Raw genomic sequence first — 16,878 nt, forward strand, 5'->3', positions numbered from 1 at the left:
CGAATTTGGGATTAAATTGCAAATTTTGGAATGTCACGTTTGGAATGCCGTCCAATCAAACCTGGATGTTTAACACAGAGCAGCATCAATGACGTATGCAGCCGACAAACGCGACCTCTGGATGTAAAACACCATGAACGTCCTTATACAACGTAAGAAAAATGTTAACGGGACCAACATTCAAACGACTTATTTCTCATTATTTCCTCTTGCTGCGTAATACGTGACAACGTGAAATAATGACCGTTATCTGGTTTCCGTTTTCCCCCCGTTTACAACTGGGGCGGAATCGCTGATGATGCGTTGCGTGATTTGAGTGTTAGCAAACCATCTCGACGTGCACTGCAGCCACTGCTGGTTGTCCTGTAATCTGGTCTGCTCTGCTCTAGTCTGCCTCAGTGACTCGGTTATTTCGTTCATTTTTGTTGGCGTCATAATGGATAAAAATAAAGCAGTCAGCAGCAGCAGCAGCAGTGCGTCTGGATAGGAGCATCAGTGCAGTAGGTGAGTGAGTGATGCTACATTCGTTTACAGCCTCGAGAATATGCAGTTACATGAGTTATATTAGCAATCCTTACGTTATTGTGCGCATGCATTAACAGCCGCTGCATCTAAACTGCATCCCTGGTTCGGTCATGCACCAAAATAAAGTTGACTTTGGCGTTTCAGACTCTAAAAGCCTAGTTGTGTGGCATAGTGGCAAAAAAAAATCACTTTAGTCCTAGATTCATTGTCTTAATATACCTTTCTAGACAAAAAACACAGTTCAGTTAGTGCCTATGTGTGTATGTGTGTTTATAATATATGTATGTGTGTGTGTAGGCTATCTCACCATAGCAAAATGTATTTGTACGCTGTTTGAATTTTTTTTAATTAGTTTATTATTAATGCTATAAATAATAAGAAAATATCAGCCTATTTGCTAAATAATACATTAAAACATTAGCATGTAGCCTCCAAATATTGTTCAGTTAAGTAAACATTGCATTAAAAGTTTAAATGAAAATTTAGTAATACAATAAAAAAAGCAATAATTTTTTCTTGTGGCGACCTATATTTGCATTAATATAGTTTGAAAGTAATATTTGATTATATAAAAATTAAATTAATGATTTATGTAATACTTTCTGTGCTTTATTAGACATTTTTGAAGTAAAAGTAATACATTTTTATGTATCAAACTATATATAATTTACTCACCTTCGTGTCGTTCCAAATCCGTTCATCTTCAGAACACAAATTAAGATATTTTTAATGAAAGCTACGGAACTACCACTGAAGGGTGTGGAGTCTGAAATCACCTGCCACTTCAATTTACATGTATCAAGTCTCGAAATTAACTTTTTTACTTGGTAGCACTGGTGCTCCCAACTTCAAAAATTTAGGAGCACCACAATTAAAATATTTATATTATATTATATAATGTTTAAGTGTGTCAAGTGCAAATAAATCGGTCATTCAATTGTCAGAATAAAAAAGTTGCTTGTCTGGGGGAAAAAAAACATATTTTTGTGTTATAAATATAATTATAATAAATATAATTAAATATTCTTACCAGTGTTCTATCATAGCCTATTTAAATCTGCATATTTACCCTGAGGGCTTTTATTTATATATACCTTTTTATAAAGGGCATTTTTCCCTGATCTTATTAAATGTATGCTTCATCTTTCATTTTAAATGATTAAATTTGATCAATAAATTAAATTAGAAAAATAGTACACTATAGGGCTGTTACCAATCAAATTAAATAATTTACACTGGAAAATTACGAATAATGTTATGAGATTGGTTAAAATATATTTTGAATATACAAATAAGAAATGTTGGAAAGATTCTTTAAACATGAAACTAAACCACCAGTAGGTGGCGCAGTGACCGTCTTCATGAGTCATTAATTCAAACGATTCGTTCAAACGGGTGATTCATTCAAGAATGAGGCAGTTGTTAATGAATGGGTCATTGAATCTTTGACTCAACCGATTCGTTCAAAATGCTGAACCATTCGGTAATAAAACATGTTGCTGTGAGACGCTTTGTTGTTCTGCTGTGATCTTTGGAACTATTTTCGCTGCTGAAACAGAAAAAAACTGTTAATATTGCGTCTAACGTGTAAGTGACTTGATTTAAACTGTTTATTGAACTGTTGGATGAAATCTTTGTGTGTGCTGCTGTGCTGATTTGTTTTGATTTGTCCTCGTGAGGCTGCGCAAGCCTCAACAGCGCAACCTTCTGTCAGTAACGTTACCGTTGAGTTTTACTGTTTTCGAATCCATTCAGCCCCGGGTCTGGCGGTAGCACTTTTGGCATAGCTTAGCATAGATCATTGAATCTGATTAGACCGTTAGCATCTTGCTCAATTATGAAAGAGTTTCGATATTTTTCCTATTTAAAACTTGACTTTTCTGTAGTTACATCGTGTACTAAGACTGACGGAAAATTAAAAGTTGCGATTTTCTAGGCCGATATGGCTAGGAACTATACTCTCATTCCTGCGTAATAATCAAGGAACGTTGCTGCCTTACCATGGATGCAGCGGTACAACGATATTATGCAGCGCCTGAAAATATACCCCAGAAAAATATACCCTCTGTGCAAGCAGGTTGTCACGTTGGTTATGTTAACGGAAGTTAGCCTATTTTCAGGCGCTGCTTAATCTCATTGCGCCTTGTCACACTTACTATTTATCTATATAACAGTTTAAATGTTTTTTCATACATAAAAATATATAGATGGATTTTAAGAAGGGGGGCCCTCATAAAAGGTTTGTCATATTTGGGGGTCCTTGGCATCATAAAGTTTGAAAACCCCTGCTCTAGTTATTATAGTGTTAGGGGAGGGGCCAGGCTCAGTGGCTCCAGTGTGTCATCGAGCCACCGTTTTAGTACTACACAGTTCACAGTCTTTGTAACGTGTTTCAGCAATACATTTCTAACATTTATGTGTTTAAAACAAATTTAAGAATTGCCTTTACAGGGACTGTACAGGATTTGTTGATTCCTCTGCGTACCACTAAAGGGAGCCTGAGTACCACACTTTGAGAACCACTGATTTAACTCTACTGTACATGCTTTCCTTTTAGCTTGTGTAATTAAGCAGTACAATATTTCATTTCACCAGTATTCAGATGACACTCAACTCTATCTCTCACTTGCACCAGATGCCCACAGTTTAATTTCCACCCTACTGGACTGCATAACTAGCATAAAATTATGGGAGTCTCAGAACATTCTCCTGTTGGGGTAACAGCTTAGGACCCAGGACCAGTAGTGAAAAATGAAGACCAGGAGTCAGGAGTCAGATTAATTAAAGAAAATTTTACTGAAGAATAGTTTGCAGTTTCATCAGCAGAAGCCAGCTCAAGAGGAGTTCGTAGGCCGGGCTCCCTCTAACAGTCTCCCCGCCTCCGTCTAACGTACATACAATTTTCTGAACAGTTATACTGTTTTCAAGGTCTAGACACGTCATTACTGCCATGTGGAATGATTCTGATTGGTTCTAACAACATGCAACGTAAGCAACTTTCCACACGTAGACAGATAGGGACATATATCTCTCAAAATGGGTAGACTCTGTGTCGCCCAGGCCCAGATTAATCCTCAATGACCTCGGAGGTCACAGAAAAGACGCCTCAAAGTCTGGAATCGTCTGCCGAAAGGACCATCTCCAATACTGGATCTGCACAGAATCATGAGACGCACACACAAAGTTCCCCAGAAAAACAGTTTCCATCAAGGTCGGGACATCTTAACTAACTATCAACAAAGCACTTCTCCAAAACATGCTGATACTACATTTAGTACAGAAGTGACTTTATTCTATAAAGAAAGAAAAGTATCAGAGAGGTACATTTCTCCCCAAAAGAGTCCCATAGCTGTTACATGGATGACCCCAGGGGTCACCTCAGTAAGACATATAGTTAACACATGCTGATCTCGTTTTACTCCCTGGAGTGTATTACAACACCAAGGACAGTTGCCTGTCAGCACGTCTTGACACAGACATCAGAGCAGCTCCTGAATAATCTGGATTCAAAAGCACAGAGCAACTAAAGCACTACAATATCCAAAATCACTCTGTGAATATAGAGAACTGATTTATCAAATGTAGGAAATGGTTATAACTTGATTATCATTCATTCTTATTTTAATATTGAACATAAAATCATTCTTGAAGGATATGTGTCTGATGAAGAGACAAGTGATGTTTGGCTTGACCCTTGACCCTTCACTCCAACTTGGCTAAACAAGATAAGATAGAGGTACTTGTTATTGGTAATGACACGCGTATATCTAGACTCTCTATCACTAAAAGCCAGTAACCAGGCCACAAACTTAGGAATCATGTTTGACAGTAACCTCAGTTTTAAAAAACATATTAGCATTGTTACTCAAACAGCATATTATCAGCTCAGAAACATGAATGAATGAATGAATTTATTTTTATTTCGAGCAATATATAAAGACGCATAACAAAGGCAATAAAGAAGCATTATGATTAGTCTGTACAACTAGTTAAATTCATCATACTTTAACATCACAATTCCAACTGTTGCTCGAAAAGGAGTGGGTAGAAGTTAACTTATTTAAACCCACCCCGGTTACAATTTAAAACCGGAAAAACAACAAAACAAGAAAAGGAAAAAAACAAAAACAAAACAAACAAAAAAAATTACAAAGATAAACAAAGGTAGTGCTTCCTTAATTATTGACATTATCCAAACATTCCATTACAATTTGATATATATTCATATGAGAAAAACTCCAAAAAGAAAAGAAGGGGAAATCCCCCCAAAAAGCAAAACAAAAAACACATTCCTTAGATACACACCATATATTACCGCATGTAACAATTATGATAATATCAACAATGATAATCAGAATACCTACGAGGTAAGATAACACAGACTGTGAATTCATAGATCTATACTATTATAGTAATACCAACAATGGTAATCAGAATACCTAAAAGGTAAGATAACACAGACTCTGTATACATGATTTTACACCACACAATTAAACCACGCACTCCTTATAATGAGACAAGACCTTCTGTTTATACAGTGCTTTAAATTGATGAATGCTTTTACATTGTTTATGTTCGAGCCCCAGACTATTCCATAGCTTAACTCCATATACAGACACACAAAAACTTCTCCTGGTGGTTCTGATTGTTGGTCGTAAAAAGTTCCCATAACCCCTCAAACTATATAACTGCTCTCTCTGCGTGAATAACTTTTGTATGTTATCAGGTAATAAGTTGTAAAATGCTTTGAATAAAAATTGTGCTGTATTAAATTTAACTAGGTCATGTATTTTTAATAATTTTGATTTAAGAAACAGTGGATTTGTATGTTCAAGGTATTCAGCCTTATGTATGGTACGTATAGCCCTTTTTTGTAAGATAAATAGTGATTGTATTAAGTTAGTATAATTATTTCCCCATACTTCCACGCAGTAAGTTAAGTACGGTAGAATTAGGGAACAGTACAAGGTACGGAGTGTATTCTCATCAAGGACCTGTTTGGCTTTATTTATTATTGCAAGGCTTTTGGAGACTTTGGTTTTTATGTGTCTGATGTGAGTTTTCCAAGTTAGTTTGTTGTCTATTATAACTCCTAAAAATTTTATTTCAGAAACATTTTCAATTTGTATCCCATCTATCTCAATCGTCTTAACCATTTTTTTCTTGTAATTACCAAAAAATATAGCTTTAGTTTTTTCTAAGTTTAAAGATAATTTATTACTATCCATCCATTTTTTTATATTCCTTAGTTCCGCATTTACCACATTGATAACCTTATCATAATTGTCATCACAATAGAAAATATTGGTATCATCTGCAAATAAAACACACTTAAGTAGTTTTGAAACATTAAATATATCATTGATGTACAAATTGAATAATTTAGGGCCCAATACTGACCCTTGGGGGACACCACAATGAATTTCACGACAATCAGATAAGGCCTCACCCATCTGCACATATTGCAATCTGTCACTCAAATAACTTTTTACCCAGTTTCCAGCCACCCCTCGTATCCCATACCTTTCAAGTTTCTTAAGTAATATTGAATGATTGATAGTGTCGAAGGCTTTTTTCAAGTCAATAAATATTCCAATGGTACATTTTTTATTGTCCAATGCATTTGATAATTCTTCAGTTGCATCAATTATAGCCATAGATGTAGATCTTTTGCTTCTAAATCCATATTGACTGTCATTAATCAGATTATATTTATCAACACATTTTTCTAATCGAGTATTAAATATTTTTTCTAAAATTTTAGAAAATTGAGGAAGCAATGAAATTGGTCTATAATTAGTAAATGTATGTTTATTGCCATTTTTGAATAGAGGAATAACTTTTGCAATTTTCATTTTCTTGGGAACACAACCATTTTGAAGTGACAGGTTACAGATGTGCGTTAGAGGTGTTTTGATGTTATTTATAACTTTTTTTAATATTGCCATATTGATGGAATAACAGTCCATAGAGAAGTTATTTTTGGACTTTTGGACAATATCCATTACTTCTTCCTCACTAACTGCTGAAAGGAAGATGGTGTTTGAATTGTTCTCAATTTTATCAATATTGTGCTCAACATCTGGGATTCTAGTTGCCAAGTCACGGCCGATGTTTACGAAAAAATTATTAAAACTATTAACTATCCTGTTCTTATTACGATATTCACCATCTGCGTCAACAAAATATTCAGGGTAAGTATTTTTTTTAAAGTCTTTTTTGAGAATGCTATTTAATACAGCCCAAGTTCCTTTTATATTATTTTTATTATTAATCAATAGTTTCTTATAATACAATTTCTTGGCTATTCTTATTATATCAGTTAGCTTATTTTTATACAATTTATATCTATTCTCCGCTTCTTTTGTTTTTAGTTTAATGAAAGATTTATAGAGATTATTTTTCTTTTTACATGCATTTTGTAGACCTTTAGTCATCCAGGGACATTTGAAATATTTATTGTGTTTACTATACACTGAAATGGGGCAAAACTTATCATATGAATATGTGAATATTTCTAAAAAGATATTATAAGCTCCATCTGTGTCGGTCTCCCCAAGAACACAACTCCAGTCTTGTACTCTCAGATCATCATTAAAAGCATTAATAGCTTCTTGAGTTTGTAATCTTTTGCAGCTTACATTACAGATTTCTTTAGTTTTAGAAATATTACAGTCATATGCGACAAAAACGGGTAAATGGTCTGTAACATCACAAATAAGCAAACCATTAATTATGTTATTTGTCAAGTTATTTGTAAAGATATTATCAATTAAGGTTGCACTCTGTGATGTGATTCTACTAGGTTTTGTTATTGTTGGAAATAAGGACATAGAGTACATTCTTTCAATGAATTCGTCAATCAGTGTGTTTTTGTTTGGATTTAAGAGATCAATGTTGAAGTCCCCATAACATCTCCAAAGTAGGTGAGAACCTTTTTTTTATGTTACGTCTAGACTTGCCTACTGCAATAACATTTTTGCTGAGTTACCAAACAAACAGTTCTATTAAACACTTACAAATAGATCAGAATACAGCTGCACGAATGCTACCTCGCTCTAAAATTAGAAATCACATTATTATAACAACACTCAGATCATGGCTGTTAAAAAGATCTTCTTATCAACATCAACACGGTTAGTCTTATTGTTTTAATCTCTTGTTGTCTTGATTTACTGTGAGTAACATGTTTGTACAATGCATCAGAGACACCATTTTGTCAAGTGGCTAATATAGCGTAATCAGATGCAGCTTTATTTGTAGTAACAGTAATACAGCATTTTCTCCACCATACAATATATTTTAAAATGAATTGCATGCCATTCAGCAATATTTCTAATATTCTAATATCAATATAGCTTACTGCTATATATTTTATATATATATATATATATATATATATATATACACACATACTGTATATGTGTGTGTATGTATGTGTATATATAAATGGACCTAAAGCATTTGGATACTGCTGCTTACATGTCATTGTGGTCTGTCTTATTTGCTTAGCATGCAATAATGGCCAGCCATGACCCACTTTAGTGTTGGACAGAAGGATGACAGAGGAAACCATGGAGAAATACTTTCCCAAATATGTCCCTTTCTTTACTCTGCTGGCACTGTCAGGACTCCTATTCCTGCTGTGGAATATCACCTCGTTGGAAGTGAGTAGAAGCCTCATCTTGTGTTTTAGTTTGTTATAATGGTTTATAAGTACACTACAGCACATTTGATCAGATTCTGGATTTAAAAAATAAGAGAAGTAGCCTAGAAATCTAGACGCACCCTAGCGGCAGCAAATCTAATTTGCAGCCAGGGTAGTCTAGCAACTCTCCGTTGGCTTGCGAGCTGGAAAAATCAAACTCTGGTCAGGCCAATCATATCGTGTATAGAGTCGGTGGGTGGGCTTAACATAATGAAGGCAGAGTTGCGGCGGTTCCACGTGCTACTTGTAAACAAAGAAGCTGGCGAACAGCGGTCTTTCGTATCGGCTTTGGCCGCGACTCTGGAAGAGTGGGAGTTCAGATTTTCTTTGAGAAAAGAACAAAGAACAGCATTGGAGTCATTCTTAAAAAAGGAAGATGTGTTCAGAGTTTTGCCGAACGGATACGGCGAAAGTTTAATCTGCCAACTAGCTCCACTTCACCTTTTTCGTTGCTCTGGTTTGTTAACTTTCTAGAAGAAGATAATACTATAATTTAGTGGTTTGTGGTCACATAACAGGATTTTCGGCAACACAATTCATGTTCATTTGTCAGTGTAAATATAGGATAATTCAGTTTAGCACACAGCAGTAATGTATGATTAGATCATTCACTTATTGCCATTTTACAGTTTTGTTTGTGCAAAAACATTACAATAAGGTCTCTGTTACTTTTAAAGGCAGGGTAAAAAGCAGGTTTTGTTGATGCATTATTCTAATATCTCATGATAATGCACTTATTTTCGAAGGCCAACAATAAGCCAACACAATTTAATCTTGTGTTTTAAACTCTGAAAGACTTCTCTGTATTGAAATTACACAATGAAGCTTCTGTGTTTTTGTCTCCTGCAGAGCTGGAACTGTCAGACAGTATCTACCTTCTATCAGCTTCAAAACAGCATCCAGTCAGTCTTAAAGACCTCTGAATTTTTCCTACCTGTGGAGTTCAACTACTCATTCTGCGCCCACCTCGGTCAGGAGCCCTCTGCAGAGGAAGCCAGGGAGGAGAGCTATCTTCTCAAATCCATCGCCTGGCCAGAGCCATCGATCCTAGGACTGCCGTTGCGTCAAAGTAGCGATCCTGCACAGAGCTATTATACTATTCAAGACCCTGGAGAGCTGCAGGTTGGTGGGCAGCTGGTGGTGAAAGTACAGATGCACAACTTTTTGGGCCAGCCCAAAAAACACGGCGGAGACTTCCTAGTAGCGCGACTTCACACGCCAGAGCTGGCGGCAGGTGTGGCGGGGCGGGTACACGACCACAACAATGGAAACTACTCTGTATTTTTTCCACTGCTTTGGGGAGGTGTTGTGCAGGTGGAACTGACCATGATTCACTCCAGCGAGGCCGTGATGGTCCTCAGGCGACTGAGAGAGGAGCAATCGGACCGAGTGTTCTTCAAGAGCCTCTTCCGCTCAGGGTACCTCTCTGAGACCACTTTGTGTAATTTGTGTCTGCCACTCAAACAGCAGCCACTTTGCAACTACACAGACCCACAGACCGGAGAACCCTGGTTCTGTTATAAGCCCAAGATGTTGGACTGTGATACACGGATCAACCACTCAAAAGGGGGGTATAAGAAACACCTTCTCACTGTTTATGAGTCACAGTTCTTCCAAAGGTGAGTGAGAAGTTAACTACAGCAATACTGTTTTTGTTTTTTTGTTTCTTATTAGCCGATGCCGATATTTACTGTGCTCAGAATGCTGAATGACACTTTATTTTGTTTTGTTCTAGTGGAGTAAATATTAAAATCCCAATACATTCTGCAGGGGTGGACAATGTGACTGTTCTACCTGCTAATAAAGGTAATGTGCCATATGGAATATCATATACACTCAGTGGTTAAAGTGGGATTTAGCAAGTGGGGGAACCCTCACATTTTGTGTAGGTGCAGCAGGGAAAAATGACTCACCGTGGGGCAACATATTGAGTATCGTATCATATTGAGTATCGCCCTCCAAAAGCTGAGCTCTGGCTGATAGTCTTTTCATTTTCGTTTGTGTCGGTGAAAAAAGTAAACATAGGATTAACTGATACCGGTATTAAGCCTATATTTTATTAAGCATTTTCGAAGTTAATTCACTGAAGGCTACGAACGCTAGGTAAATACGTTTAAAGGGGTGGTAAAACACATTCTTTTGAAGGCTTGATTGTGTTTGTGGGGTGCATTGTAACATGTGTTCATGCTTCGTTTTTTTTTAAAAAAATCATTATTTTTCATATATTTGACCTTTATTCTACACTGCTCTGTCCCTCCTTGTAGAAACGGTCTGATGCTTTCCGGGCTGTATGAAGCCAGTCCCTCGAAAATACGCGATGGGCTCAGATTGGTTAGCTGGCCCAGTGTGTTGTGATTCGCTAACCGCCTAGTGCACGTTTATCGGAAACGCCCCGCCCCTTACCTGGAGGCTGTGCTTTGGTCAGTATTAGAAACAATGGCGTCAATAAAACCATACCAATCTGAGCCCGAATCAGACCCAGAACATTTTAGTGAAGATGATCGAGCAGAACCTGTTCATCATGTTCAGTCCTCAAGAGTAAAGACTGCGGATCTATAGTGATCGCTACTGAATGGCACTGTTACTTTTGTATTTTTAGAACGATTATAGCCAAATATCTGTCGCAAGAACTATTAACCCAAAACGAACACTAAACATTGGCTTTACTAGTAAGTTAGCCAAATCACACACAGAACCATGTTTAGCATGCCTGTAGATAAACAAGCATGTAGATAAACGATACATAAAAGCTCTAATCAAATAATCATTTACACTAATGCCAAGTTCGCTGTTGAGATTTTAACGTTAGTGTTTGTAACGTTAGGTGTTCGTCAGATAACGTTAAGTATGAATGAGCATTTAACAGACTGGTTTGCAGAACAGCATTGTCATCTGTTTACTTCCTTGCTACAACCTATTACAGGAAAACACATCGATGAAAAATAAATCAGACTTACAGATTGTGGCCCGTAAACAGCTTCTGTTTGTAAATCCAGCTTTCAGGACAAGCCGTTGTGCATATCCTGCATTGAACTCGCGAAGTTTGTGGAAGTTTTCCTCCGTGAAATGTGCTGCGGGAGCCCCGCACGCGTCGTGCATCCACACACTGGCCGTGTTTGTCTCACGCAGCTGAAGTGTTGCGAATCCTGTTTTGAACTCGCAAAGTTTGTGGAAGTTTTCCTCCGTGAAATGTGCAGCGGGAGCCCCGCGCGTGCCTGTTCCCCTCCGTCTCAAACACGCATGCATATAACATGCTGTATGTTAAATGCTCTGCAACACCCCCGTCCCACAAGGAAGGCTGAACAAAGCAAGTACCCCAGACCTGCAATCCGGATGAAAATAACAGCGTTTCGTCGGCATTGCAGCAACACCACTCCAGCCTAACTATACCACAACACCGCCGCGATACAAAATGCCCCCCCCCCCCCATATTTAATATTCTCGGAGGAGGGGTTTATGTAAATATTGAGCCTGGTGATGTCACCAACCCTGGAATAATGTGTGTAGTCGCCTACTGGCCGTTTGCTGTAGTCCTTAGAAATTGATTTCTTTAAAAGCAACTATCTCCCTTTGCTTTAAACTTTGTGAACGTTGTAACTTTGCAGATGTTGTTATGCTCAAGCAGCAACATAACACGCTAGCTAAAGTTAGAATAGTGAAATCGTGGTTTACCACCCCTTTAATAAATTAATTCACAATATGTAAATTACACACACATTCATTATTTTATGCCTAATCTGATGAAATTATTTTACACAGTTTTTTAAATACACCTCTGAAAAATACCGAGGTCTAGACCACGGCGACCTCATAGCTGACTATGGCCATGATTACAGTCGTGTAGGCAGCCTATAGTTTACCTCAACACTTCCGTTCACATGGTCGGAGCTAGAGGTCTGGTTCAGCTAGTTTCGCCACAGAGCCTACTGTACACATGATGTTGCGCTTGTATCAAATTCAAATGGATAAAGCGGATGCCTGGCGCAGTGGCGCTCGTTATCACTTCAATAGAGCGGCGAAAGCGCCAATAGAGTTTGTCAGCGCTGTGCGTTAGACGGCCCAGCTGCTCTCGTGCTGCGACCGCTGGATCTATTTATTTATCTGAGGAGCCGGAATGCAGTTCCGGACCGTTCCGGCCCACTTTAACCCCTGTATACACTACCGTTCAAAAGTTTGGTGAGTAAAAGTCTGCAATCAAAAACAGTTTAGCCACAGGACCAATCTGGCATTAAAACATGCACATTTTGTTGTTGATTCGTAGCAATTGTCTTTGGCAATATGGTTCATTATGGGGGTTCTGCTTAGCAGTAAATTAAATATAGCTGAGCCTGCGAACACACATCCAAGTGGAATAACTGATACTGGTGTCTAAAGAAGGGGGGTTGGGTGGGTTAACTGCAAGCTTGGCTAAACTGAAGAGGAAGTAATGGTGCCACATGTATTAGGGCTGGACAGTATATTGAGTTTGTATGATGTGCTTTAATATATATAAACAATATGGATGAGACAGTACCGTTTATATAAAAGCAAAATAGCTGAGGACACAGAGTGAGCTACTGTGGGAAAAGTGCATAATCCAGTTGGTCCTTAAACACGACACATGCTTTAGATTTAAGAGCTTCAAAATCACTCCTAAAATATAGTTAATGAATATAGTTTAATGCAAAGTCCTGCAAATGCTTCCATTTTGCCGTCAGAAGTGGATGAGCCTTATGCAAGCGAGTCTCCGCTAAACTTCAGAGACTTCATTGAATGTATGATCACTAAACTCAGATGAGTGAATGTGTTTTCCTCCAACCTCTTTCCAGTTAACATTTAATCTGTGCTTTTGGTTTTATTTAGGTTCATTTTTAATTTTGTGATTTTAACTTAATAGCTTTAAACAGCATTATTTGTTTGTTTTTAGATTCTAATGTTGTTACAATTTTTTTTATTTGAGAATATAATGTGATTTTTAGCCTTTTTTTGCACATTATAGCATAGACTACATGCTGCCTTCACTATATTTGTTTTCATAGCCTTTAGTATAAACATTGTAGGACAACATTGGGCAGGATATGAATTAACTTTTTTTTTTTTATACATTTTTTTTTATATACAAATAGAAAAAAGGAGAAAATACAAATAAATATTCTGTATATCGCCATTCAGCAAAAAAAAAAAAAAAAAATAATAATAATAAATATATATATATATAATTATATTCAATATATCATTATTTCATATTTTTTATTATTCTATTTTAATACATTTTTTATTATTCTATTTTAATACATTTGATTAATTTATTCCTGTGATGGCAAAGCTGAATTTTAGCAGCCATTACTTCACATGCACTTTCAGAAATCATTCTAATATGCTATGTTTTGGTGCTCACACTTAAAACACTCACAACAAGCAATTGAATGGAGCAAATGTGTAGGTGTTTATTTTAGAAAAAAAAGAAAAGGGAAGGAAATGAAAACCCTTAGGGAGGAGACAGGCCAAAATAACAAACAGAGAACCTTTAGCTCGGATTATACTTCTTTCCTAAATCAAAACAAAAAGCAAAATGAACAACATGTTCTTAACTCCCTGCTATTTCGTAAACAGGAGAAAAATGCATTGTAAAATAAATTGCCACCCCACTCCCTAAGAACTTAGCCCCTTTAAAAGTAGTAACTTAATTCAATAAAAAAATTATCAGTTTACATCGTTTAAAAATTCAACTCCCCACACGGAGCGAGGTAAAGTGAGCTTGGTGCATTGCACAAATGCTAAGAGAACACAGACAGCATAGTGTTTGAAGCAAGAGAGGGGAACTCGAAGAACGGACATCCTCACTCTGCTTATATCCGCTGTAGCGTAGCCCTGGAGCCACTCCAACCCACCCATATAATCAGCCACACCTGTCACACTTGCGGGTGGAGAACAAGAAGAACAAGAAGAACACAAACACACATGCCCACACATATACCCTCCCACACAACAGGGCCATATGAGTAAAAACACAGTTACATCCAAGGATGTGACAACAGTATTAACCAGTTTAAGTTCTCATCAGCATTTTTTTATTCTAAAATGGCTTTCTGCTCAGTTTGTAATAACTCGATCAACAACATTTCCTCATTGTCACTTCTTTCTTTCCTTTTTTAAACATTAATATTTCTGTTTCCTTTCAGTACGAACCAAAGGGATGCACCTTAAATTCACTCCTTCTGGGTACTACTACCAGGGATCATGGAAGCCGTTGAGTGGTGTCGTCATGCGTCAGTTTAATAGCTCTTCAGTCATAACCCAGTGTCTTAGAGGGAAAATGGTGTACATGTATGGAGACTCCACTGTGCGACAGTGGTACGAGTATCTCATTGCCCATGTTCCAGGTCAGTAATATTTTTGGAACTCTTTTTAAAAGGGATTTTAGTGGCTTTGATCACATTTTCACCAACATCAACAAACCAGAGCACACAAATATTATTCACATGAGAGCTTTTCTGATTGGTTGTCGGGGATGCAAACTTTTGCAGACAAACCGAAAATTGCCGTTTTGAAAACAAAATGGGTCATTTGTGTAGATCTTGTAAAATTTTCAAATTGGGGGTGGGAGGTCTGTTTCTGGTGTTTTTTGCTTAAATAAAAGCTCTATGATTTAAATTTGCAAGCAAAGAAATGAAGACAGCCATGAATATTAGTATTAGCATTTTATTATTTTAAATGATTACTATTATTAAATGCACTATATATTTAATTTACAGTACAATATAATGACTACTATAGTATTTCTTTAACGGTTTGTTTAATTTTTATAATCGAATAAAATATTTATTATACTATATAATTACTATTATCATTACATTTTTTATTTTATTTTTATCATTATAGTATAGTCCTACTGAATAGGTTCCATAAAAACACAACAGTGTGAATGTGTCCTGAGACAACTGTAGTAAGTAGAGAGATTTCTTTGTAGTCTATGATGAGTTTTTCCATATATCCTCATGCTAAAGAAGTATTTTAAACATTTTCCTCCTGTGTGGGTGTGAATCTATTTTCTTTTCCTGCTTCTTATCTACATCTCACCCCCTGTTTTATCTCAAAATTATAGAGTTTAAAGAATTCAACTTTCATAGTCCGAAGAATGTTGGCCCGTACATGGCAGTCGACAGCAACCACAACATACTGTTGAGATATCGCTGCCACGGGCCGCCGATCCGCTTCACGTCCGTGTCTTCGGCTGAGATGCACTATATCTCGAATGAGCTGGACAGCTTACGAGGGGGCTCGGACACGGTGGTCCTGATTAGCATCTGGTCACATTTCAGCACTTTCCCAGTGCAGGTGTACATACGGCGCCTACGCCACATTCGCAGGGCGGTGATCCGCCTGCTGAACCGAGAACCAGCGACTTTGGTCCTGATCCGCACAGCCAATCTCCAGAAACTGGACCCGGAGTCCAGCTTGTTCAACAGTGACTGGTTCTCCCAACAGCTTGACACAGTGCTCCGAGCCATGTTTAAAGGTCTGAACGTCCAGATGGTGGACGCCTGGGAGATGACACTGGCCCACCACCACCCTCATCAGCTACACCCTCCACCTGACATTATATCAAACATGGTTAACTTCCTCCTTTCCCACATCTGCCCTGTAAAGAGAAAGAGAAAGCGGGGCTAATGCAAGGCTAAACTTCTCAAGCAGTATTTGAGGGCAGTTTTTTTAAGTTATATTTTTGGCCTTTTTATTCCTTTATTGGATAGGACAGCATCCACTATTTTTCAAAGCGGAAGTAAGCTATTTACTGTGAATGTGCGAGACTTCTGATTCATTAGCCATTATAGTTACATAACAAGAAGAATAACAAAGTGCAGTAAACGGTAAAACCATTTGTGCTACAAACCAGTGTTTACATTAAAATAATATATAAAAAAATACCAGTTTGCATCTTCAAACTGTATAATCAGCCGTTTTTTTATAGCTAAAAAAACATGTTAATTGATCTAGAAATGGCCGCATTAGCTCTTGCATAAAAAAAAAGGTGGATACAGATCAGAGCGTTCCCCATGAGGATGCCGGTTCTGGCATTTGTGGGCAATCTTGAGGAACTGGCCTCTTCCAAACCTGTCTTTGGGATCAGCTCTCTATTCAGCCATTATTTACTATCTGTTTGGCTTGCAAATGTTCATAATGATTATGCTGAGCATATTAGAAATGCAAAACCAAACAGTTAATGTAGCCCTTTATACTTTCATGGCAATATTCTGAGGTTTTTGCTTTGGCTAAAACAAGTTAAAAAAAGCGATTAAAGATGGTTTTGTTTAATGCACCTTGAACAGTTGTAATCATAGAGCTCTTATTGTAATTGAATTTATGTTGGACTGTGGCAGACCTCTTAATCTAGCATGATGAAATTCAGATTTCAGTAATGTGCTTTTTTCTAAGCCCATTGGTTACCCCTTTTTCCCCTTTGAGCTTCATTTGCAACAAATCGATGAGGTCGTATTGTTTACAACCCCAAATCAGAAAAAGTTGGTGATTTGTGATTTCTAAATTTACTTTGACTTGTATTTCATTGCAGACAATATGAACACAAAATATTTCATGTTTTGTCTGGTCAACTTCATTGGAAATATTTTGTGTTCATATTGTCTGCAATGAAATCCAGGTCAAAG

The 16,878-nt window shown here is 37.2% G+C and overlaps 1 protein-coding gene across 1 annotated transcript; it reads left to right on the forward strand.

The window, feature by feature from the left end:
- Nucleotides 1-305: 305 nt before the first annotated feature.
- nxpe3 (neurexophilin and PC-esterase domain family, member 3) lies at nucleotides 306-16,727 on the forward strand. The gene is made up of 6 exons (XM_079820818.1): nucleotides 306-504; nucleotides 8,038-8,192; nucleotides 9,083-9,852; nucleotides 9,969-10,039; nucleotides 14,395-14,595; nucleotides 15,318-16,727. The coding sequence occupies exons 2-6, from the start codon at nucleotides 8,085-8,087 to the stop codon at nucleotides 15,881-15,883; spliced, it is 1,716 nt and encodes a 571-aa protein (XP_079676944.1). The 5' UTR covers nucleotides 306-504; nucleotides 8,038-8,084; the 3' UTR covers nucleotides 15,884-16,727.
- Nucleotides 16,728-16,878: the final 151 nt, after the last annotated feature.

The sequence above is a fragment of the Gobio gobio genome (assembly GCF_949357685.1).
Source record: "Gobio gobio genome assembly, chromosome: 7".
Taxonomy (NCBI): Eukaryota; Metazoa; Chordata; class Actinopteri; order Cypriniformes; family Gobionidae; genus Gobio; species Gobio gobio.

Coding starts and splice junctions, on each gene's coding strand:
- nxpe3 (XM_079820818.1), top strand. CDS start 8,085: ATGACAGAGGAAACCATGGAGAAATACTTTCCCAAATATGTCCCTTTC. Junction 10,040..14,394: donor TGTTCTACCTGCTAATAAAG/GTAATGTGCCAT, acceptor GTTTCCTTTCAG/TACGAACCAAAGGGATGCAC. Junction 14,596..15,317: donor TCTCATTGCCCATGTTCCAG/GTCAGTAATATT, acceptor TCAAAATTATAG/AGTTTAAAGAATTCAACTTT.